At 39.6% G+C, this 26,936-nt stretch overlaps 1 protein-coding gene across 3 annotated transcripts in view; it reads right to left on the minus strand.

Moving 5' to 3' along the window:
* ICE2 (interactor of little elongation complex ELL subunit 2) overlaps positions 1 to 26,936 on the minus strand; it is a 52,121-nt gene that overhangs the window by 18,795 nt on the left and 6,390 nt on the right. For all 3 annotated transcript variants that reach the window (XM_089781892.1, XM_075897684.2, XM_075897685.2), the window contains 8 exons: positions 22,380 to 22,647; positions 20,385 to 20,504; positions 16,695 to 16,829; positions 13,215 to 13,337; positions 11,641 to 11,800; positions 5,356 to 5,540; positions 3,878 to 4,820; positions 883 to 1,058 (listed from right to left, as the gene is read on the minus strand). In XM_089781892.1, coding sequence (XP_089638018.1) covers positions 883 to 1,058; positions 3,878 to 4,820; positions 5,356 to 5,540; positions 11,641 to 11,800; positions 13,215 to 13,337; positions 16,695 to 16,829; positions 20,385 to 20,504; positions 22,380 to 22,454 — 1,917 coding nt within the window. In that variant the 5' untranslated portion in view covers positions 22,455 to 22,647. The remainder of the gene's footprint in view (positions 1 to 882; positions 1,059 to 3,877; positions 4,821 to 5,355; positions 5,541 to 11,640; positions 11,801 to 13,214; positions 13,338 to 16,694; positions 16,830 to 20,384; positions 20,505 to 22,379; positions 22,648 to 26,936) is intronic.

Consider the following 26,936-nt stretch of genomic DNA (forward strand, 5'->3'; position numbering starts at 1 on the left):
TTACTCTTAGTATTTGATAGTTATCACAGGAGCAAGAGAAAGAGTTATAAAAGATATTGGAACTACAGAACATTTTACATGAGACACACTACATTTAAACAAATATCATATTAAGTTATTTTGTTTCTTTTATTTTTCATTTAAGTAAATGTTTATAGATAGGCAAACTACAATCTAATAAACTCCTAACTAGGTAAAATTATTATGCATCTACAATCTGCTGCCACCTCCAGGAATTCAAGAAAATTATCCAATTGTTCTATTTTTGAATTACAGGCAGTCCCCGGGTTACGTACAAGATAGGGACTGTAGGTTTGTTCTTAAGTTGAATTTGTATGTAAGTCGGAACTGGCGTCCAGATTCAGCCGCTGTTGAAACTGACCAGCGGCTGACTACAGGAAGCCCAGGCAAAGCTGCTCTGCCCCAGACTTCCTGGAATCAGCCGCTGATCAGTTTCAACAGCGGCTGAATCTGGACGCCTGGGACAGAGCAGCTGGGCAGAATGGTGTGAAACTCCAGAGAGCAAGAAGGAAGTTGTCGGTGGCATGATCAGCACACCGGGAACAATCCCAAGGGAACTTCTGTGATCGCACCCGTCATAAAATGATATAAATGGGGCTACACAAGTCAAAAGTAATCCTTGCCTCTCTTCTGACAGAAAAAATTGCTCAACAGATAGAAATTGGAAGGTTAAAGAAATGAACAAAATACAAATGTATATGTTGGATGATCTATTTTAAAGGAATAAGTGTGCGTAAACAAGACTGCAGCACTTCAAGCAATCCTGTATCACATCAGTGCACTTAAAATAAAGATATTTTGTTAATGGAACAAATTTCAGTCAAGCATACGTGTAACGGGTACTAAAAGCAAAATCTTTACCTTTTTTTTTTCTTTTTTACAGGTCCGTGTCCCTGTCCTTACTTTTTGCACATTGCAACGCACAAGTAACAGCAAGTCATCCAGACTGAACAATTTATATACAAGATTGCCATCCTGAGGAGCTGTATATTCTGAATTGTCTTCAACAAGTGACTGAAGTTTAGTTGGGAGTGATCCTTTCAAAAATAAATAAAACAGAAATTAATAGGCTCATATAGTCTTTCCAAGGAAGTAATCAGTTTTTTAGTAAGAGTTTTGGAAAATTGTCTTTTCAAACCAAAGGGGCATTTGTTATGTATTTCAAGATAAACTAAACCTAGAAAATGTCCTGTATCTACCCTGTGTAGTCACTAAAAGTTTATTAAGCACTTGCATATATTTTACCCTAGCCACAGTTACTCTTGTAAGCTACTGTTCTTACAAATGGAGGATGAGATTTTGACCTCTGTGGCACCAGTATAAAGCTAGAATACGTCACTGAAGTAGTTACTCTGAATCTACACTGCTGTAACATATGTCAGATTCTGTCCAAATACACTTGACCCTTTAATCCAGCGATCCTGTGAAACAAGGTATACTGAATTAAAGATTTTTTTCAGACCATGGGAGGGCATTGGAGAGGGGTCAGAGAGAGAGAGCGTGTGAGGGAAGAGGATGGGACGCTTACCAGGAGCCCCACTCCTTGGGGCACATGTGGATCTGCACACCCCTACAACTCCCAGGCACCAGCCCCCACCACTCCCCACACTTCACTGCACTGCTGTTCCCCAATGTGCAGAGGAGGGGAGAACAGCTGCATGCAGAGCCACTTCCTCCCCCCCCCCCCCGAATCACAGGTGTTCCCGGAATCTGGGCCACACGGATTAGGGAGATTCAGGTGTATTCTCATCTGTGGGATCAGAGAGGGTCATGAATTTAATTCAGTTATTTACTAGGATTTTGAAAGAAAATATTTAGAAGACCGTACATAGCTGCAATGATAGTAGGTCAAAAGCCAAACCCACGGCTGAAGGCAAGTGCTACAGCTTAAAAAGACTAAAAAACCTAATAAACGTGCCAGGGTTGCACAGCTACAGGAGCTCTTTGTCAGAGGCTCATCATCAGTTTGGTATAAAGTACATGTACCTGAATTCTATAATACAGAATGGCAAGGAATAAAACTGGATGTATCTTTCTTTTTTGGGAGCTGCCATCTCTCAGTGCAGGACTTCTAGATTGTTTTCATTCCCTTTGATGCTTATGATCCATTTTTTTGCCTCTTTCTTTTTTAGATTTCATATCCAGAGTAAAGACATTTTGGGGATTTCTGAATCCAGCTGCTACTAAATAAGTATATAGTTTTCTGAAGCACCTTGTACAAGCTTTTTAACTTAGTTATGAAACTGTCTTTCACATGTCTGTCAGCAACACCAGTTGGTTCAATAAAAGATTATTACCCCATCCACCTTGTCTTTCTTATACCTGGGTACTCCCACAGCTTACAACTACTGTGCATATTTCAAATACTGACATATCGCATACACTCAGGCCAGACAGCCCATCCATTGGTGGCACAAAAGGGTAAAAAAAATCCATTCAGGATGCCTCCTCTATTACCTCTACATAGTAGTGCTAGATGCTTAACTGACCCTAGAAATGAGGAACTGTGAGATGACATATACAAAACTAATTTTGTCCTGGTATTTCTGGGCCAAGTGTAGTGTGGATGCTCTATCACACCCAGTTTAAATCAAGTTTAAACTGAAGCCTGCACATTTTAAAGAGATTAAAAAAAACCCTTTGCTAAAGGGCCTGACACTCTGTTGAGGTCCCAAAGCTTACATTTAATGTAGGTAAGTAAAACTTCATTCAGCATCTCTTTTAGGATGCCCTTAATAGAGTTTCATAGAATCAATCATAGAATCATAGGACTGGGAGGGACCTCGAGAGGTCATCGAGTCCAGCCCCCCGCCCTCAAGGCAGGACCAAGCTCCGTCTACACCATCCCTGACAGATGTCTATCTAACCTGTTCTTAAATATCTCCAGAGAGGGAGATTCCACCACCTCCCTTGGCAATTTATTCCAATATTTGACCACCCTGACAGTTAGGAATTTTTTCCTAATGTCCAATCTAAACCTCCCTTGCTGCACTTTAAGCCCATTACTCCTTGTCCTGTCCTCAGAAACCAAGAGGAACAAATTTTCTCCTTCCTCCTTGTGACACCCTTTTAGATATTTGAAAACTGCTATCATGTCCCCCCTTAATCTTCTTTTTTCCAAACTAAACAAGCCCAGTTCATGAAGCCTGGCTTCATAGGTCATGTTCTCTAGACCTTTAATCATTCTTGTCGCTCTTCTCTGTACCCTTTCCAATTTCTCCACATCTTTCTTGAAATGTGGCGCCCAGAACTGGACACAGTACTCCAGCTGAGGCCTAACTAGTGCAGAGTAGAGCGGCAGAATGACTTCACGAGTTTTGCTTACGACACACCTGTTGATACAACCTAGAATCATATTTGCTTTTTTTGCAGCAGCATCACACTGTTGACTCATATTCAACTTGTGGTCCACTATGACCCCTAGATCCCTTTCCGCCATGCTCCTTCCTAGACAGTCGCTTCCCATCTTGTATGTATGGAACTGATAAATGATCAATAAATAACTCCATAAACATTAGTATTTCTGTTCTGTTCTTTTTTTTTTTTTTTTTTATAACTCCACACACACACACACACACACACACACACACACACACACACACACACACACACACACACACACACCTCCCAACAAACAAATATTTCAAAATCATGTATTCTGAATACATGATCCATCATGGAACTGAAAAGAATGACAGATTAATCATTCTATGCATGTCTACTCCAGACCTGCAGACAAAAAGGACACAGAAATATATGAAGGGTTATAATTTTCAATCACTGCAAATGGTTTGCTGAGCATTTTATGCCAGTCAGTCTTTCTCCTAATTTTGAATGCACTAAACATACCTCTTACCTTTTGCCTGAAAATGTGAAGTCCATGTAAGTTTAGGTAAGTTGCTCATATCTGCAGCAGGCTCTGCAATGGAAGATAGAGTGGGTTTTGAAGGTGGTGACACAAGGCTCGGTGTAGGATTAGAACTTCTATCACAATTTACTAGAGGCTGCTCAGGAGCTTTTGGGGAAGGTGGCTTAAGGAGTTCAGTTTGCATTTTCAAAATTTGTCCAAGAGGATCAAGTTCTTTACACAGTCTTTTGAAAGGTTTTTTGGAAGCAATTTTTTTCTGGTCTTGGCTCTCTGAAGAATTAGCCAAATTACTTGAAGACATTTGTACTGAGGAAGGTGGTTTAGATGCATCTTCTACAGAATCTGGATTAGAACTAAAAACGGATGCTTTGCGATATTCCCTACTTTTATTTTCTATGTCAATAATCAAACGTTCTTCGTCAGTGTCACTACTGCAAAAAGAAACAGGAGTCCCATTTGCTTCTGTAATTTCAGACTCTCTCTTGAGACTATCAGTTTTAGTAAAAGTACAGTTGTCTAATACTTCGTTTGTGGCCATACCATGTTGCTCATCATTTAACTCAACTTCATCTGAATCAAGGCCTTTAGAGGAATTTTCTTCCGAATTAGTCCACACGACATCACCATTCAGTGATGGTAGCTGTGTCTTGTTCACATTCCGCTTATTAGTACAAGCTGAAAATTCCTGTTCATTACCTTTGCTTCTTCTCTCTTCGGCACAAACACTTACAGCAGATACCAACTGCTTCTCTATTTTTAACTTGCCTGATTGAGTTTTACATACATTAGCAGGAGTATTTTCCATTTTGGATGTCTTTGAGGGTTTAGATGTTGTTCCAAAAGTTTCTAATTCTGTGACATCATTGTCAAAGTCTAGATCCCCATGGTCTGGAGTCTGAATCCTCCTTAACTGACAAGTATCGGGAGGCATCTTCATATAACAAAGAAAAATTAATAAAGAATAAAGGGCATTGTACCAATGTAAAACAAATAGTTAAATCCAATGCAAACCTTTAATCGAGGTCTGAACAAAGATGTGAACTGGATGAGCTGCTATATTCAACACCCTAATGACAATTATCAGGCACTTACAGCCCACTTTGTCTCATTTAGCACAGACAAGCTAACTGACAAGAATTTTATTTTTCTCTTTTCCTCCCATCCCCTTTTTCTGCTATTTGTACCTCTGGAAACCTTGCTGCATTCATCTGAAGAAGTGGGTTGTGTCCATGAAAGCTCATGATACTATCTACATTTTTTGTTAGTCTCTAAGATGCTGTAGGACTATTCATTTTTTGTTTTTTAAGTTTTTTCAGTTACAGACTAACAGCTACCCATCTGAGACTTTTTCACTATATAAGACAGTGATATCGGGGGAGAACAAGGTTCTCTCCACTATTATTGCAGAACTTAAAGAGAAAGGAAATAAGCTAGCATATTTTTTGCAAAGACATACAGCTACATACATTCCACTGAACAATATTTTCCTCGGATGAATTGTCCATCAATACAGCTGAGACCGGAATAGATGAATTTTTGGAAGTCAAGCAATCCAACGGGATTTCATGAAAAATTTGATTCTTTTCTCTGATAGTAATCTCCTTTTTGGGGAGTGGTGAGCCAATATATACCACTTTGACTGGTTTGGCACCTTTAAAAAAAGGAAAAAGTTTATGTTTCACATACTCCAAAGAAAAATAGACAAGTAATTTAAATATACCTTCTCCCTACCACTTGTGTTCAATACCATTTTATAGTCACATTCAAAAGGCTGGGGGAAAAAAAGCAATCCTTTCTATTGCATATTCATTAGGGGAACAAATACAGATAAGAAATGTGAAATGTATTATGGCCCCCATGGCAGTAACATGCAATATGTTGATAGTATATCAAACTGTAGTAAACTATTTAAAAGTGCAATTCTGTCTTGAAAAGTTTATTTGTTAAATTACCATCCTGGGATTTATACACCAAATATTTATTTCTCACTGACAAGTTCAGTTTGCAAAACTCACAATCTGATGGGAGGGCTCAGAGCATTTTTTTCCATTACATGTCTCATTTCCAGCAAGGGATGTTCAGCAACCTAAACTACTGTATATCCTTAGTCAGTTGCAATGCCCTCCTGTTTTCAGACTTTGTTATCAGTTCAACATCCTTATCCCAGACAACAATTTGAAGACAATAGGGATACCCTTGCAACTATAGTTAATTTTGGGGGAGGTGAAATCAGTGAAATGAATCTTTACAAAATCACTAAGGAAGAACTGCACTTTAATTTTAAAAAGTATACTGAAGTCGTTGGTTATTTCAGAGAATAGGAGCACACTTTTAACATCATAGATAATGAGGGAACTCTGGAGATTAAAGTGAAAATCATCAAATAGGTATGCATTGAACCAAAATTATATAGATGGGATAATTATGCATCATACACAAATACATAACATTTGAAGATATTTCTACTGACTCCTTCCAATCCCCACTTGCTAACTCCCTCCTTAGCATAGAACTCCCATTATTTGGACTTGTTTCCATGAATACTTATTATTTGATAGCAAGCTGGGGTGTGAATCTACCCTGAACAGGCTTATTGCAGTGGGAAGAGGAGAGGAAGGGAGGGGGGAGGGAGAAGGGGCCCAGGAAGGCAGGGAAAAGGAGGATGGAACCCAGGATTGTCTACTGCCTATGAGAGGGGGTTGGTGAGTGCAGTCAGCAGGGGGTATAGCCCCCTAGTAAATTTTAATTCTATAGTATGAGACAATATATTCATGCAATGTTTAAGAAAAGTTTTGTAAATGAGTTCCAATAGTTCATGGATTAGGAACCTAATCTTATGGGGTTCCAGAGGCTTCTGTACAGATAGAAAGATTGACCTAAAATTATCTACCCAATGGGACTCAGTGCTCAGTGTAGACGACATCATTAGAAATATTTAGTTTTGCAGTTCTCAAGCTGTGGATTTGTGTTTCCAAAGATAACATGCTTGTTAATAGCAAAAATGTTTTTAAAGAAATAATATATAAAGGTGAGAAACAACAGACCTCAACCATATTGTCCCTCTGCAAATTCCTGTACTCAGAGTAAAACCCTTACCTCTTTCTAAAAGTGTAAAGTTTTAAAGAGTTCAATAAATAGAACACTGTTGGAGGTGGAATAGCCTTGGACAAGGAGAAAAATGTGAGAAGAGAGGGACAGGCAGTAGAAACAAAAGTGAAACTGTTTGAGCAGCATATTCCAGAAGTCTTAAAATTTTGATGAAATTTCTCTACCTGTGGGTAAGACAGGCACGCATGCAAAATCCAAACAGTACCACAAAGAATGAAACAACATCATGAAAAGTATTCCTTCTCAGGAGGAAACTGAACTGAAGATGATGAAAGGAGCATGTCTGAACATGCAGGATCTTCAGGTTGGTAAACTTATTTCATACTTCTTTCTGAAAGGAATGCCTATTTGCCTTCTGGACTGCTCTTGAAGTCTCATGTTTGAACTAAAAATATAATTGTTACTCTATGGTATTATAATTTTTGAAGACATTATGATAAAAAATAAATAGCTGAAATAGGAAGAACTTCCTTTTACAATTTTTCCTTTAAAGTAATACTCATTGCATTCACTGACACTGGGTAATACTAAATGAGCAGTATAGTAATAATTAAATAACTGCATTGACTTATTTTGTTTAGGAGAATTCATCCTCAACAAATAGGATTCTGAAGACCCTCCACCCTCACCATCAGCACCATTTTCTATAGTTTCAGAGTTATCTGCCAACGACAGTGTCACACATCATGTATGTCACATGATCACAGTATATCACCTGTAGCAAAAAGAAACACAATCTCCATCATCCAAACACAACCATAGATAAGTTTTTGGTAAGAACCAGCAGATTACAAAAAGAGGTAAAAGATGAAAAAAAATTGCCTGGTTTGTTTATGCAACAAACTCTCCTTTCCATGACTGAAAAACCACACTTCATTAACATGGTTCAGTCATTAAGACCAGGATAGTCAACCCAACAGAGCAGATGTTGCAGGCAAATTGCTGGATAAAGTGTATGAAAGAGAAATTGAGCCGTGTGCAAAAAAATAAGAGAATAAAATTGTTAACCAGAGTCTTGATGGAGCAATGTCCACCATGATCCTGTAGTATTTGTTTGTCTGACAACAAAAGAAGGGGATGTCTTCCTTACAGAAAATTCACACAATGGAATATGTACAAAAAGCAGCAGTAAAAACACACCATGAAAAAAAAAAATCATATCTAGTACATAGCTTGGCCACAGACAATGTAGCAAATGTAGCCAAGAGAAGAAATGTAGAAGAGCTAATAATGTACGGTTACTGTGCTCATTTGATGAACCTATGTTCACTCTCCTGACAAGGCATATGCTAACAAAACTATTTGTATGCCTTAGCTGGTTGAGACTAAACTTGTAGGCTACGTCTAGACTGGCATGATTTTGCAGAAATACTTTTAATGGAAAAGTTTTTTCCGTTAAAAGTATTTCCACATAAGAGCGTCTAGATTGGCAAGGATGCTTTTGCGCAAAAGCTTTTGCGCAAAAGCATCCATGCCAATCTAGACGCGCTTTTGCGCAAGAAAGTTCCGATGGCCGTTTTTGCCATCGAACTTTCTTGCGCAAAAATTAAGGTGCCTGTCTACATTGGCCTTCTTGCGCAAGAGGGCTTGTCCCTGAGTGGGAGCGTGAAAGTATTTGCGCAAGAAGCACTGATTTTATACATTACGAAGTCAGTGCTCTTGCACAAATTCAAGCGGCCAGTGTAGACAGCTTGCCAGTCTAGACGCACCTGTAGGGTTTTGTTGTTGTTTTCTACTGGAAGGAGTGGCTTTTACTAACATGAAATTTATATAGCATTACATTGTAACAATAGTAATAGGAATTTTTTGCTAATTATTTTATGAAACTGTAGTAAATGTTTTTCTAAAGCTCTCCCCTTTTACAATCAATTCTTCAATACTATCCCTACTCTACTATAATTTATAAAGTTTGTGAGGAACACATTTGCTCACTTCATAGAGAACATACCTTACAATTTTAAAATTCAAGTAGGACATTTCATTGCAACCATATGATAAAAAATAGTGTGTCCAAACTCAATGTTAACTGTAGTACCTTTACAGGTTGTTGTTATTCTAAGTAACAAGGCAGGAGAGTGTTTTAAACCATATCAGATTACTTTGTTATCAGTTTGTCTGCTGCAGAACAGAGGACAAACTGCAGTAGCTCATATTTTTACGTTTACTTTTATATGATAATTGAAATGAAATTAGACCTTTTTTATTTATAAAACAAAAAAATTCCTTCCTGGCTCATTTATAGATTACAAATTACATTAACTCAATTGGTTTTTAACAGAAAAGCATAGTGATACTGAGCAGAAAGGTATCTGCATCTCAGATAGATGATTCCTCACAAAGCAGCAAAATCACAGCTATAAAGATAGCTGAATTTTCATGCTGACTTTTATAAAATGAAAAATGAAAAATGTAGATCATGGTACAAAATACTGAAAAGAGATCCTCAGACAATGGCTTTACTGGGAGGGAATGCCACCTCTCAATATCCTAAGATTCTCCCCCACCCCGCTCCCTGTTCAGCTTCATCTTTATCTTGCACAGTTGCTAGTTAATAGCTTTCACTTAATGGAATTATTTGACATAGATATGTAGTGTTGCGACAGCCAATATATGTCACTATATACTAATAAATGTTCTGTAACAGAATTAAACAATTCTTTTGTTGATGTGTGAGCCATGTAAGAATACAGCTTTGTCTGCCATGGCTGTATTGGTTCCATAGGGCTAATAGAAGGAAAAAACTAATTTCAGTCAGAAAAATAAAGCTCACAGAATACACGCTAGAGATATACTGAATATTAAGTACAAACATTTTTACAATTTGTTGAACTACACTTTTGCAGGATTCTATATAATACTGACCAAAATCTACCAGACACACACTAGACCATATTCCTTGAAGAGGAAAGGAGGAGTTGTCACAGCTATGAGTTTTTGTTTCTTTGATTTTTTTTTTTTAAACACATGATTATGGTATGTCTTGGTATATAGATGAATCCATTTTCAGTCACTAGTTTTTGCTTTTCAGAATGGTCAAACACACTGGAAACATACAAAATGTGAGTCAAAATTTCTGAATTTTTGGAAAAAAAAAAGCAACTGGTACGGCGTCCTCAATCGTACCTTCAAAATTGCTGCATATGGCCTGAGGTGGGTTTGGACTGACTAGAACCCTGACCCGGCTGTTGATGCTGGTGCCTGTGGCCATTTCTATTTTGCTCCTAAGAACAATCCTGACTGTTTTCCAAGCTACCTTGCATCAACCTAACTCTGTAGTATCAACCAGGGGTCAGTCTCATTTTTAAAAAGCATTTAAACATTTGGAAACCAAAAGATGCTTACATTCCTTTTGAAAATGATATTTAGGCTCCTAAATCAGTGTAAAAAACTATCAGAAATCTCTGGAAAGACTGTTGTCAACAGCCTTGTAACTTTCTGTGTGGGCTAATGTCTAAAAAACTGAATTACAAGAGGGTCTTAATTAATCCCTCTCTTTGCTTTTGTTGCTTTTATTTTTCCTTTGCTTTTCTTGATTTTTCTGATCCTAGTCATAAAGGTCAAGCCAATAGATTTGAGGGCAAGGAATTTCTTAGAAACACCTAAGTAATCTTACAACCACCACAACAGAAGTATACATTATTTGGCTAATGATTCATAGTGTTACAGAGAATCAGTGCATAAGTATAAGTATGTGTAAGTAGGGAAACACTATCTGGACCATTAGGATTTTCAAATTCTTTGTGTACCTTTGGAAAGGGACTATAAAAATGCAAATTTTGGGAACAGATGCATCATTAGTTTGGTACAGGCAGTCCCCGGGTTACGTATAAGATAGGGACCGTAGGTTTGTTCTTAAGTTGAATTTGTATGTAAGTTGGAACCGGTGTCCAGATTCAGCCACTGTTGAAACTGACCAGCAGCAGCTGAATCGGACACGCCTGGGGCAGAGCAGCTGGGGTGCTGCTGGGTTGGTCCCGCAGCGCTGCTGGGTTGGTTCCGCAGCGCCGAGGTGCGGCGCTACTGGACCAACCCGGCAGCACCCCAGCTGCTCTGCCCCAGGTGTTCCCAAGTCAGCCGCTGCTGAAACTGAACAGCGGCTGATTCCAGGAAGCCCGGGGCAGAGCAGCTCTGCCTCTGGCTTCCTGTAGTCAGCCGCTGGTCAGTTTCAGCAGCAGCTGACTTGGGGACGCCTGGGGCAGAGCAGCTGGGGTGCTGCCGGGTTGGTCCAGTAGCGCCGCACCTCGGCGCTGTGGGACCAACCCGGCAGCGCCCCAGCTGCTCTACCCCAGGCATCGGTGAGAAAAGCCTGGTCTGCTGGTGGGAGAGGGGGCTGCACTAGCTGCCCACCCCCTCCAGCAGACCAGGGAGACGCGGAGCGGCTTTTCTCGCCGCGGAGGACGTGGGCGGCGGGACCGCAGCACGTCTTGGCGGTCCCGCCGCCCGCGTCCTCCGCGGCGAGAAAAGCTGCTCCGCGTCTCCCTGGTCTGCTGGGGGGAAGCGCCCCCCGCGCCGCCAGAGGCGGCGACAGTGGGGGAGGCACTCCGCACTAGCAGGGCCCCCACGCCCCCGTTTGTAACTAGGGGTGCAACTTAAGTCGGACTGACGTAACCCAGGGACTGCCTGTATATAAAAATATACTGTACCTGCAACAGGAATCATTTTAACAGAAACAGGGATTTCCCACTGTTCCTTGTAGCTTGGTCCATGATTATTCAACAAAGTAAATAATGTCAGACTGTTTAAAACTACTTGAGGATAGTATCTTAAAGCAAGTTTTTCAGCATTTGGATCCAAACTAATGTCCTGAAACAAATAAAATAAATCATTAATGACATTTTAAACATTAACAAGCAAAACCAAATTAGTTATAATCAGTTTTTAAAAAAATATGTATTGAATAAATATATTTTAAAGGAAATGTTCAAATGAAACATTAATATTTAAGTTCAAAAATCAAAAAACTCTAAGATGCTAGAAGTGCACTTTGAATCCTAGACATATATCTTATAGCACACAAAAACATATAGTAGATTTCTATGCTCCTGTAATTCACAGAAGCAGTAAAGCAATAAACAGCTGCAGGACATACCAAAAAACAAAAACAAACAACAATCAAAACCCATACACATTTCTTTCCCCCACAATTAGTATTTTGTTCCAGATAAATTACAATTATGGGGGAAAAGCAAGAACCACTAGCTATTTCTTCCAAGGTTCTTGCTGGTGAACTGTATTTGGATCACAACAACAGGACTACATTTGATGTACCAGGAGATATGTTAATGCTTTCATCCTGACTTCTCTTCTTGCATTTCAGAAATAAGCACCAACACTCCAAAATACAGAAGTAGTTGTATCAAAGGCAGCACTGTGGGGTGCCAGGTGGGAGATGGTCCATGAGGGGAGACAGTTTAAAAGCCAGCTCCCCTCACAGACTGGCTGCCCTTGTATCAGAGGCAGCAATGTGGAGTGGCAGCAGCCCTTGTCTCGGGGGGAGGGTCTGAGCTCCCGGACCCAAAATGAGCTGGAACTGAGCTGGGCTGCAGGCCCATCTGGCTCCTAATACACTTTAAACGCAGAGCCGCAGCAGGAGTAGGTCCTGGACCCTGCACAAACTGGGAATGGGCCAGGCTGCTGGCCAGCCTGCTAAAAAATATACTGGTGTCGGGAGAGGGGAGAGAAAATGTGCGTTATCTATAGCATTAACCTATAAGCTTTTGCTTATCAGTTAAATCACTGCACTATTGCATCCCTAGTGTCAACTGCTTATTACTATGTTTATGTAAGGATACTAACAGTAACTTAAGATATATTTTAAGAAAGTAATCTGGCATAACCTAATAAACTGTAATTCAATGTCTAAATTCACATTCTTTAACAGATAAAGACCAATGAGAAAAAAAATCCTGGGTAAACTGATTTTTTTTTTTTATAATCCAACTTACTCTACAAATTACTGCAAACAACAGCTCTTTCTAAATTCATTGAAGGTTACAGATAGTCAATATGTCACATTCTAAGGGCCTCATCCAATGTCTACTGAAATGAATGGACCTTGTTGCAGTGAACATCAGCTATTGCTGTTAGTGCTATTTCAAACCTTTAAATGGCAGGATTACTTTTACAGAAATACTACAATGATCATGCACCTCTAAAGACGGATGTGAATAAAATGTCTACCTTTCATTAATACGTTGTAACAACAAATGTCACTCACATCATGGATAGCAGAAGCTCTCTGTTCCGGGGCTGCAACAGATGCTATAGTTTTATAATCCGTGGAGAGCTGTAGTTGCATCTGCATGGCAGGTGAACATACTTTAACAAATCTTGCCTTTCCCTTAAATAAAATCAAATGGTATCAAACATTTATTGTCATCAGTATTCACAATAAAATATTGTTTATATAAATACCCTCTAAAATTAAGTCGCTTATATTTTTAAAATATGGATATAGAATGGTTACATTGCAGTTTCCAAAGCTGATTTAGTTATTACTGAAGCATTATGTCTTGCAAGTTGTAACCTATAGCAGAAATATGGAAGAATGATATAAATTGATAAAGAGTTACATATTGCAGCATTTCCTATAGTCCGTGGCCCGGTACCGGTCCATAGAAAAAAAAAATACTGGTCCTCAGCAAACAATCACCCGCTGGGCGGGAGGGAGCCCAGGTTAGCACTGCCGGGGTGTTCCGGGCTCACAGATTGCCCGTGCGGCACTGGGTCCCCCAGGCTCTGGGCCGGGCTGGGTGGAGGAAGTAGCTGAGGTTGCTGGGTGGTGGCGATCCCTGTGCATCTCCCTGACAGGGCTCGGAATAATGAGTAGGATCCCAGGCAGCGCTTACTTCTTTGGTAGGTGGGTGGGTGAGTTTTGCCCGGTCCTAGCACCCTGCCGCCCGCTGGCTCCTTCAGAGTGAAAGGGGCAGGGGCTGAGAGCTGCCAGCCTGTGCCTGGGGGCAGGCTTTCTACACAGGCAGCACAGCGCTTGGGAACTGCCAGGGGAGCGCAGGCCACTTGGCAAGGGCGGCAGCAGGCCCAGGGAAAGGGCTTTGTCTCCCCGATGCATGTGCATTTTCACGTGGCTGAGCCGGTCTCATTGGTTTTCCTGTCACGGGACACAGCAGTCTTGGTTTGTTTCTGCGCGGTGCGACAACGTGTACGTCTTCTTAAGTTAAATGCTTAAGTTTTCTTTGTTTATTTTAAATTAAATACCCTCTCATTTTCATCTTCAATATTGAAAAATGGCTGAAGAATGTGATTGGAAATACAACTAACAAATGTTCAAATGACGTGCAGCCTAATAAAAGTGAGAAGATGATAAAAACGCTTTGGACCTGCAATTATTCTGACAAGTATTTGAAATTTGGTTTTATAAGTGTTAGTAGTGATAATCACTTACCATTATGTATAATCTGTCATGCAGAACTATCCAATGAGTGCATGAAACCATCAAAACTGAAATGCTATTTGGAATGCAAACATCCAGTACACACAAGTAAGCCCATAGATTTTTTCATAAATAAGAGAAATGAATTATCTTCTGCTTAAACAACAACAACAACAAAAAAGCATGAAAAGTGCACTTTTTATGTGCTCTTCAAATGAAAACTTTGTGTTGGCTTCATATGATGTTTCAAAACAAATAGTAGGTTGTTCACCTACTGTTGGCGAAAAGTTAATACTTCCTGCATTGCATATTATTTACATCCCATATTTATGGAGGGGAAAAAAGGAAATCGGTCGGGTTCGCTGTCTTTATACAACAATACAGTGAAACGCAGAATTGAAGATATGGTGAAAAATATTGAAGAAATTCTCGTACGTCGATTACAGAATAGTCAGTTTTTTGCATTACAAGTGGATCAAAGCACGGATATTGCTGACGCTGCCAAGTTGATGTCTTTTGTTAGATATGATTACGAAAGCTCCATTCAAGAAGATCTCTTATTTTGTAAACCATTTCCAACAAGAACGGCTGCTGAAATTTTTAAGATAATAGACTAGGCTTGAGCAATGGCAGGGTCTCACATTGGGATTGTCCTGCGGATTTGAGCTGCAGCGCCAGACTGTGCATTGGTGCACTGTAGTATTCACAGAGAGGCACTAGCAGTGAAAACTATGCCATCACTTTTGAGTTCCACTCTTCAAGAATGCGTGAAGTTTATAAATGATATAAAATCTCGTCCTTTGAATTTCAGAATCTTTACTGCTTTGTGCAACAAATTAGGAAATAAACATGAGCATCTCTTACTACACTGTGAGGTTCGATGGCTGCCGAAAGGAAACATTTTGAAGTGACTCTTTGAAATAAAGGATGAAGTTTTATTGTTCTTGGAGCGACACCCTGCATTGGCAAAAGATGTTATATTTACATTTAAAGACAGGTTTCATGAATTTGATTGGTTAACAATGGTGGCTTACTTATGTGACATATTTTGTCTTTTAAATTACTTAAGTCTGAATTTACAAGGCACTAAAATTAATTTTTTCAAAGTTCACGAAAAAGTTGAGGCAACAATTAAAAACTTGGTTTACGGTCACAGTGAGTTAACAAGAGAAACTTTAAATCTTTTTGTACTTTAATTGAACTACAAGAAAAATATGCTGAAACTAATATCTCAGATGCGATTTCTGCAGCAATCCAAGAACATCTGTTGGGGCAAACATCAAGCTTAAATGAATATTTTCCTCCAACTGACACCAGTAAAATGTCGATTAAGAACTGGTTTACTGCTGACACCGAAAATGAAGAAATATTACAACTGAATGCATCAGAAGTGGATTCATTAATTGAACTTTCCTGTGACTCTGCCTTAAAAGAGAACTTTGATAAACTCTCCTTGATTGATTTTTGGTTGAGCTGTAGAAATGAATATTCACATTTATCTGAGAAAGTCAAATCCTTAATGCCTTTTGTCACAACATAGAAGTGTGAAACTAGTTCCTTGTCTTTGGTTTTCTTCAAAAATAAATATAAAAATAGTTTGAATGTCGAACCAGATTCGAGGATAAAACTTGCTTCTTTTGCTCCTGACAAAGTTATGTGATGCAAAACAACATCACCATTCCCATTTGTTCTCTTTTTAGTTATTTAAAAGCTATAAAATGCACACATAATACATTACTTATATTCAACTCATTAAATTACAAATGAACAAACATTACAATTGTTAAAATTCTACAGCTTAAATTGCAATTAGGGTAACAATAAGTTGGGCAGTATTTTATATCAAGATTTATATTATGTACTATTATTTTTGTGAATAAATAACAAACAGTGAAAATTTATTCTTTCATTTTTTTATATGCGTTTATATTTTTGGGCTGCAAAAAACAGTAGTAAAAAACCGGGTTCTAACTAAAGTAAAAAGTTTGGGAAACCCTGGTCTAGCCAGCTTTCTATCCATCTTACAGTCCATTTATCCAATCCATATTCCCTTAGCTTCCTGGCAAGAATATTATGGGAGACCATATCAAAAGCTTTCCTAAAGCTGGCACTGGGGACTTTGGGAGGACCAGAATCAATTTTTATAATCATCATTTGCTTAATGAATATGCAAATAAATGTTAGCAGTACTCCAAAAGCTCATGAATGGATTTACTGGTCCCCAGAGTCAAAAAGTTTGGGAACCCGTGACATATTGCAATGCCTGTTGAATTCAAGTTACCAGAAAATAATATACATATATTTTACCAATACAAGAAGATTTTTCTCCAGCTTCAAGGACAGTTCTGTATTAAATTTGCCTCCCATGATACTGGTGATGTCAAGGAGGCTGTAAAACTCAGGGTACTTCTTCACACGTGCAATGCTAGCACTTAAAAATTGCTAAAGAAAAAGAAAGAAATTATGTAGCCTATGTATCAATACTGTACCAGTTTCACAAAAATTACAATGTTGCTGCAAAAGTTACATCTGCTTGTGTTTTCAGCTATGTATTTCACTCATTTCTGCAAATAGATTATGTTCAGAAAATTTCTTTGTTCTTCTTTAGAACTCAGTTTAACAGACTGTGACAAGAGGAAAAAGGAAAAACAGATTGGTGGGAGGCTGTTTGGTTTTTTTGTTTGTTATTTAAAGCACTGTTCCAGAAAATAGGTAGGCATGTGCTCCAATAACATGATGGAGACAGGGTTATCATCCTCCAGCATTGCCCTGGAGTCTCAGGAATTAAAGATTAATATGTAATTAAAGATTATATTGTGTACAGAAACATCGAGGAATACATCCAGCCAAAACTGGCACCTCTAGATGGACGTGAGAGATAGGAACATAAGAGAGATGGAGGGATCATCTTGTGGTCAAGAGACAGGAATGGAATATCCAAGATACAGATTCTATACTTGGATCTGACATTAAGTCACTGTGTGATCCATGGCCACATTTTAAAAAACTGATCCTTAAAAATACCCACAAACTGTGGCCACACACACACATGGTCCACACCCACATTTAAATGGGTTACTCTTTTACTGTTATTTTTCCTCTGCATAAATTGCTGAGAGTTTATAATTTCACAAGTAGCTATACGTTCTTATGAACTCGTTTTGGGGCTCTGCAGAGGATAAGGCAGGAATAAAAAAAAAAGCACAGAGAAACAGATTAAGGTGCTCCTATCTCACACATTTTTGCCAATTTTAAAAAGTCTTAAGGGCTATTGGATTTATTTTTAAAATTCTTCTTCGAGAAGCCAGCTAAGTCATCTATGACTGTGGTAATTGAGAGCCATAAGTAACATTTGTTGTTCTGTTCTATGAAAAATTTACACAGATGGGGAAAAGTCTCAAACTTTTGAAGTTTTGGGTAGAATGCAAATAAACACTTGTACTGTGTCAGCTATGATTGTTACAGCTCCATAGACTTTTTATATGTATGATACAATAAGGCTATGTCTATACTGGTGCGATCTAGTGCCAGAAATATGCAAATGAGGCTAAGCGTGGAATATTGCCAAGCCTCATTTGCATATCTAATGAGCCACCATTTTGCAGAAGAGGCTCTTCCGCAAGAAGGAGTGTCTACACCGCCTCTTGTTCAAGAAGTGGCAGTGTAGACGCTCCTTGCGCAAGAGCCTCTTCTGCAAAAATGGTGGCTCATTAGATATGCAAATGAGGCTCGGCAATATTCCACGCGTAACCTCATTTGCATATTTCTGGCACTAGATCGCACCAGTATAGACATAGCCTTATTGTATCATACATATAAAAAGTCTATGGAGCTGTAACAATCATAGCTGACAAAGTACATGAAGATATTAGTACTCAAAAGATTTGTATTCAGATACTAATCTGTAAATATATGTTTAGGTCTGTCAAAAAAGAAGAAATTGTTGGGGCACTTTACACTGAAGTAGTTAAGTCCTTCTCTTAGCAAATAAGCAACATTCTTTGTAGGCTCATGGTCATGCTCAGCCTTCTTGTTGGACTCTGGAACATTGTTAATCATTCCTTTGCCATAGTATCTGTTTTATATAGGCTTCAGGTGAAGAATGCAAAGTTAAAGAGTAGGGGAATGTTCCCTGTGGAATCGCATTCCTATGAACCCTGGATGCTGAGACAAATTACACTAGTTTCATATTGTGTTCTCAGGGACCTTAGTAATTCATTACTTGCACCTAAAAAAAAATATTCCATTATCTGTTCACAATTGCTGCTTCCAAGATAACTGCAGGCAAGTAATTTTGTTCAATATAAATCACAGACCAAAGGACAAGGAGGAATTTTTACATTTGAAGCCATGTTTTATGACTAGGATGTAGGGTTCTCTGTTTAAAAAAAATGGACACAAACTGCCACAATACACATGAAGGTTTGTTTATAACAAATCAAGATTAACCTCAGTGTTAAATAATCCATGTTTTTATTCCTTCATTTTCTGAAACAATAAAGCTATAATGTCAGGACCTCCCACTTCTGTACCCACTGCAAATTAGTGCAGGAATAAAGGCAGAAATTCCACTCTTGCCTCTCATTCTTATGATTTTATTTTTGTTATTCATTATTTTACAGTACGGAAGGAATATGTACTAATGTAATAGAAAAATACCTCAGCAGAGGTCTGCCCTCACCCTACTTTGCTAATGACATATAACTGCCTCATTTTCCTAGGATAGTCTTACCTGTTCCAGTATACTGGGTGACCTTTCCCAGCTTTGCGTAACATCACCACCAAATTATAGCTAGAACAGTGTGAAATAAAATGGCCCACTTTTTCAGAATTCAAGAAAATAGACTCAGTCCCTGGCCATCTGAGAATCATTCCATATAATGGATAATCCATGTAATTCACTGCATTATCCACTACATGACACTAAACCAGTAACATCTATTTTTTGAAAAAAAAAATGCATTTTAAGGTGTAATTTCTGGCTTGCTATTGGGACTGAGTGGGAATTTGCTGCAATATTGTGTAAGAACACTGTCGTTCCTCATCACACCCCAGTTTTCCCTAGATGCTACATGCTTAAATAGGTGGCGTGGAAAAGCTTCTTACTCTTAGCAAAGACATAGACAAACAGGTATGACTGATTCCTAGCTGTCTGGGGCATTGGTTGCATGTCCATGGAGAGTTTAAAATAATGGGCATTTGAAACCTAGTAAGCTCATGAATGGCCCAATCCTCCAACGAAGCCAGCAGTATCTGACCAGGACAACAAAGGGCTGAAGAGGAGGGACTGGTGACAATATCTGCCCTAGAATAAGAGCAAAGAATGGAGGAGGCAGCCAGGTGGGGTTGTTAAGTGTGGGCTGCTTGAAGGAGTCCCTCCCTGACTTGGGACAAAAATGGAGTCAAAGGGTTTGACCAAGAGAGGGGTGGGAGGGATACCTGCGGCTGACCAAGACAAACTTTGCTGTAATTTTCTGTTCTCTATGTAACCATGAACTTTTTATGTTGTACTCCAGACCGCTAAGAAACCCTACAGCTTTTAAAATGCTAGATGAGAGTCAGTGCAAATGCTGAAGGTGCATTGCTCACTTTGGGTATGCACCACTCTCAGGTGTCCAATTCAGATGGACTTGCTGAAGGGAGCTCATGGTGTGAAGGAGTGCTGAGGACTGTGAGGTTCATTCCATGGAGGCAGTGGGGCCAAGGGGCTTGCCCTGGTGAAAGACTGTGACCCTTAAGGTGATCTGGCACACTGAAAGGGTTCTCCCAAGGATTGTTCGAAAGCACCAGACCTATGGATCCAAAATAGACACAAACAGTATTCTGTCACATGCTTTACTGATAGAAAACTACATTTCTTGATGTAGTCAATGACCTCAGTTTACTGAATTTATACTGCACGTCTGTTCATCCCTACCTAGTATGTTTTTATTCTTTTTCCAATATTTTCATTCAATGAACGAATGAATGAATACAATACTCAAACATTTCTGTTACCTCAGTATAAAGCAGTGCATCCTCAGAGATGGTATCATAATCCTGAAAGCAACTTTTTGCGGCATTTTGTGCAAACTTTAAAAAGTCTGCTATTTCACGGTTCACAAATTCCTTCATTTGCTGAAATAAGAAAGGAGATATATGAGTCCCATTTTGAATACAACAGGAAAAAAACAAAACCCCCAACCCTGTAGCTAAACTGTAATTGTAAATACGAATTATAATAAAAGATAGATTTACCACATCTCATTACATATCTGCGTATTTACAAAGTATCTAGTAGATTATGTAAATCACCCAAAAAGTGACTTGTCTAAAAAGGCAGTGCCAGTATCTCAGTGCAGAACTGAAGAGAATATGGCCCAGCACTCACTAAATATTCTACATTGGCAGATTCTTGTACACCTCCACTGAAGTCAACACAAAATGCAGCTTACACAATTAGAGCCTATTACCTTAAAAAGAAAGTTCCCTTCCTGCAACACATACTAGTAATCTAATTAAGGAGAGTGAAACATGGGCACTGTTAGAGCAAGCTGACATGAGCCCGCCCCTGTCTACATTAGCACTTACACTTCTGCTAACAATAGAACAGTAGCCCTGTTGCTGAAAAAGAGAAAAAAAAAAAAAGAGGCACTAATTTTTCTGGTAAGTATATTCACGGACACAACATAAGAGAAAGGAACTGACAAAATGAAGGAACCACAGGACCATCACGGTCATAGAGGAATAGCCACAGCCAATGAATCCATTAATGCCACTTACAGGACTCAAATCTAATGATGCAGCCACCCAGTTTGAAGAGCAAATATAACGTCGCACGTGCTATAGCAAGTATTGAGGGTCAACATGAAGGTCTTCCACAGTATTAAAAGAGTGAGTCTTTTATTATGGGATGCAGCCTAAGTTATAAGCAGCATACAAAAATCACAGAAACATAGGGTTAGAAGGCACCTAAGGGGTGAGGCCAAGTACACCTACACCACCGATGACAGACGTCTTTCTAACCTGAAAAACCTCCAACGAAGGGAATTCCACACCCTTCCTTAGAAAGCTATGGTAGTGCTTAACTATCTTTAAGGTTAGAATGTTTTTCTGGATCTAAAATCTAAAACTTCCTCACTACAGATTAAACCCATCATTTCTTGTCCCAGTGGATATGGAGAGAACAATTGATCACCATCCTTTTTATAACCACCATTAATGTATTTAAAGACTTATCAGATGGGGAGCTCCATCATGTCCCCCCCCCCCCCATTTCCAGCATTGCTCTGTCCGAAGTCTGGTAGCTCCATCACACAAACAGATACACAAATACAAAACTTGTATCCAGGTATCTGCAAAAATGATCCATGGATAGAAAGTGGATATCTGCACATACGCATGATGCTAGATACAAAATGTGAATCTGCATCTGATCTGCAAAATGATACACGGATATCTGCATCCATGGATTCGAATATACAGTGGCTCTGCAAAGCTCTACAGACACATCATGCACTTTTTCCAGCTTTAGCAACGAACTGATCTCACTGCAGGCTGCTTCCCACACAACTATTCTAGGCAGCTTTTTCTGAGGTGGGTTGTGATAGGGCTTCTAAACTAGTTTACCCATCATAGAAGGACATATTCATCATGGTGTAATCTAACTTCTAATACAGTTAAAACTTTATGAAATTCTACATGTGTGTACTGAATTTATTACTTATTTTATGGTCAATTCATCATTTTCACTCCTCCTATAACAACCATCAGAATTAAGGACAGGAAGCAGGAGGCATCAAGGAAACTATTCAACTATGTTTAGAGTAACGAGACATCAATTATCCTCAGTAAAAAATTCAAATTTCATCGCTGGAGAGAGAAAACATAGGAGAAACTGGAAATGTTTAAGGACTTATAATTCTAATAAAGTTTTAGCAACAAATAACTTTTAGAAAATGCTCTTTGGATTATTAAAAGGAATATTAGGAGAAAAACAATTTTAACACTTACCAAGTACTGGGAATATTCTCTTTCATATTTTACACTAAATTGGTGGGGTACACATTTTTTTGAAAACTTAGTCATTAGATATAAATATGTCTTCTGCTCCTTCTCAGTCAGATTAGAGACATAAGGATATGGGATTCTGGGCTCTGGAAAAGGATTATCATAAGCCGTGTATCTAACTTCCTCCTCAGCTGAAGCTGCAGACTGTTTGTTAAATGTTTTCTCATCTTCTACAGCGTTAACTGATGCCTCTACATTTTCTTCTTTATGTCTGAAATAAAAGTGATAAATGAAACAACTTACAATTTACATTTTTCACATGGAGATTTGTATCTGAGAAAACTGAGGCTGGCAGTCACGGCAGACCTTACGTTTTCCAATTATCAGACAAAACACATAATTAATAGAACAATGCTGTTATTATACCATTCCACCACGTACATTTCATTATTCTGTGCTCTATTTAAACAGTCAAATCCTAGGAATGATGGGAGTTTCACACTGATTTCAAGAGAAGAAAAAATTGGTCATTATTTCTATTAGATCCACTCCACTTTTCCAGGAAACATGTATAACAACTTGTTTTTACTAAAACAGACTAACACAGCTATCCCTCTGGAAAGTGTAACAATGAGGAATCTTGTGGCACATTAAAGACTAACAAATGTATTTGGGCATAAGCTTTTGTGGGCTGGCACCCACTTCATCAGCTGCATCTTGTTACACTAGGTATGGAAATGAGAGAGCCAATCACAAAACATAGGTACTCTTTATTCTGGAAATATCTTCACTATGAATGAGGCCTCGCTTCCTAGTCTGTTGTCTGCCATTTATGTACGTAACGTTGTTTTAGCCATGTTGGCCCCAGGTATTACAGACAAAAGGTGGATGAGGTAAAATTGTTTATTTGCCCAACTTCGGTTAGGCAGATACAAAATCTCTAGCTTAGGCCGTGTGTATACTACAGTTATGTTGAGTTAATTTACACTGGCACAACTACAGCAGTGTTAAATTAATTGTGTTTCTGCAAGCTTAATCCCTTGCATCAGCAGTGTATGTGTCCTCATCACATTCATATCAATTGTATTGTCACTATGGGACAGGTCCTGAAGGCCAGTAACAGTTGATGTAAGCAACATGGCATCTACGCTGACACCGCATTCACCTAGCATCAACTATGACTCTACATTGCTCCAGGATGTGGTATTATGCTGACACAGAGAGGCACTTACATTGGCGGGACACAAATTTAAGTGAAGATGCTTCCATAGTAGGTTGACACACGGCAGCTTTTGCCACCCTAACCATGTAGTGTAGACCAAGCCTTACACAGAGTTCTTCTTCAGGCCTGAAAAACACACTAGGGTGTGTCAACTATATATCAAAGCAGGGTTGGCCAACCCATGACTTGCAAGCTGCATGCATCTCTTCAAAGAAAAAATTGCAGCTTCCGCAGCCGTGGCTCCGAAAGAGGCAGTGTGTTTCTGTCTGCACAGGACAATGCTGCAGACTTCAAAATGGCCACCCTTAAAAGGCAATGCCTTCTCTGTTCTTAAAAGGGCTGTGGCTGGCCCCCCCCATTTCTTCCCTCCTGCACGCTCCCTCCCCCCCCCCCCAACAACTTTTTTCCCCTCGGCTCTTTGTGCTGTATCCACTACTATTTTGGCTCTTCGTAACGGATTGGCCACACCTGTATCAAAGGATCACTCAGAGTGAAGTGGTGCATCAATCCACCATAGTAATGGGAGGGAAAAATAAATCTGGGGAGGGATAGCAGATTAGTGGATTTTAAAGACTATAGTTATAAACAATATATCTAGTCTGTTATTCACACCATAATTTTTACTGTGTAGCAACATTATGTATTTAAGCTCCCAATCTTGCCTTTCAAGGTGTTGTGCAGGCTTCCTTTGAGGATGGAACCTGATAGCTCAGATACAAAGTGAACACTTTGTGAAGTGTTCACCCACAGGTGAGATGGTTTTGTCTTTTATAATTTTTCTGTGAGAGTTCATTCCAGAGCATAGGGATTGTCTCATTTTAGCCACATCATTGTTATTGGGACATTTAGTGCACTGAATGAGGTATATCACATATGATAGACCAACTCAGAATCCATGGATCTTGAAATGTGTGTTGTGAGGGGTGTTGGTCATCATAGTGATAAGATAAATCTTCAGTGGTGATACTCAGACTGAGGCATGGGAGTTGCAAGTGGCTCTTTAATGTGGATCTTTACAGCATATGATATTAAAACACTGATTTAATTATTTAACCAATCAGGATGATTTTCACTACATTACTAATCAGTTATAGAATAAATGGTCTCATTTTGCTGCGAGAATTTTTATATATTATAAATAGTAATTGAAACAATGAACTCACTCTACTGTGGCTTTTTTGGGTAGTGCTGATCAGCAGTTTGGCTCCTGAGCTAGAAAAGTCTGAATATCATTTGTCTACAGCAGTGGTCTCCAACCTTTTTAAGCACAAGATCATTTTCTAAATTTAAGTGCAATCCAGACTGTAAGTTGAGCCTGGGGAAGGGAGCTGAGATGAAGGAGGAGGTTCAGGCTCTGGGAGGAAGTTCGGGTCTGGGGGGACTCAGGACTACAGCAGGAGTTTGGGGTGCAGGAGGGGTTCAGGATATGGCAGAGGTTTGGAATGCAGGTTCCAGTTGGGCACCGCTTACCACAGATGGCTTCTGGATGGTAGTGGTGCTAAGGCTGGTTCACCCCACTCTGGCTCTGCACCACTTCTAAAAGCAGCTAGCAAACTCCCTTCAAACTCCCTGTCCCCCCTCTGCTCTATAGAGATGGGGCATGGGGGGGGGGGAGAAGAGAAGGGCACCCAGATATCAGCACCACCTTCTCTTCTTCCCATGCTTTGCACAGCAAGCAGAAGGCTCCCAGGAGGTGGGAGGCAGCTCCAAGGCAAAGGGCAGGAGCAGCATGGCAGTGCTGAGAGAGGCAAATTAAATGCTGGCACAACCTCCCAGCCATACCTGTCAGGATCACCTGTCAAAGGCTTCAAGATCTACCTGTGGATCCCGATCTACTGGTTGGTGACCACTGGTCTACAAGTTTTGTGTCTGTTCTCCTGGCAAGGTCTGAGGCCATCTTTAAGTCCGTTACTTATAGTTGTTAAACTGTGTCAACAATTTGTATTCAGCAAGGCCTGACTCCTGAAGTGAAGTTGTGACAGTAAAAAAGAAGTACTTGACATTGAAGCATCTTTTAAAATGGAAGAAATATGGCTGTAACAACTGGGAAAAATCCAGATTTCAAAGATTTCCCCCCCCCCACACGCCAAGAACGGAGCACACCAAACAGTACTGGAATCAGTTGTTAAAACAAGATAACAATAGTGAAGAGCAGCATGGAGGAGGAAATGGACCTAACAATAGGAAGCAAGATGTTCAATAAGCTTTTTTTTTTTTTTTAAACAACTTCAGCATATAAAGGCTTACTTAGCCCTTATGTATTTACAATACCGATGTTTTAAAATGAGCATATTTTAGGTTAACAAAATGAACATTAACTGCTGATCTTGGAAAAACATATTTTAGAGATTGGATTTCAGCACTAGAAAAAAATGTCTCAAGAGCTATTCAGACCTAACAGTATCACATCCACAACTCTTAATAATACTTCACAGCTGTCTCACTGAATATGAGAATATGTCCATCCTCATGGCACAAACTGGCAAATTTAATTAAGCTGCAGCAGAGACAAGATGCTGACTCAGATTTGCCAACGTAGGAATGTCAAGAAATTCTAGCAGTTTAAATTGGCTACATTCAGCACAGAATTAAATGGCAGCACATCAAGATTATTTTCCCGTGCAGTGCTGTCAAAATCTTCATCAGAGTGCATACCAAAATAATCCGACAGGGCCTTTCCATTCATATTTGCAGTTATACTTTATTTGAGCTGACGATTTAAAATTTTCCCCTTCATTTTATGCAATCCACTCTTCTCTCAGCTACAGCTTTCATGGGGAGAGAAAAGTAGCATTTCAGTTAAATATTATCAGGGGTCCTTAGTAAGGATGTTAAGAGGCAGGTAATCAGGTAATCGTGTAGTCGATACAATTTGTACAGACTACACGATTCATCGATAAGCGAAATCACTCAGAAAGAGCAACCCCCCACTGAGGTTCTGCAGTTTAAATGTAGTAAGAGCTGGGCGTACCTTGCACCAGTTCAACAGCCCCTATCTGTGGGGGATCCCAGGGAGGAGCTGGGGCCCCTCACGGATAGGGGCTGCTGCAGGAGTAGCCTCCCTGGACTCCCACCCCCACTGGTGCCTCTGATGTGTGTGGGGGGGGAAGAAACGGGGGGAAGCAGCATTGCGGAGATGGTGCTGGCAGGGAACCAGATTTTAAACTGGCTCCCCCAAGGACCAGGGCCTGCTCCTTCCGCTTGCTGCGTTTAATACAGAGGCATCAAGAGCGGGGGAAATGCCAGTAGTCGACTCCACTTTCTGATAAGCCTAGGCTTATCGGGTAGCTGACTACTCTTTTACATCCCTAGTCCTTATATAAAGACTCACAAATGCT

The sequence above is a fragment of the Pelodiscus sinensis genome, chromosome 14 (assembly GCF_052426305.1).
Source record: "Pelodiscus sinensis isolate ZL-2025 chromosome 14, ASM5242630v1, whole genome shotgun sequence".
Lineage (NCBI taxonomy): Eukaryota > Metazoa > Chordata > Testudines > Trionychidae > Pelodiscus > Pelodiscus sinensis.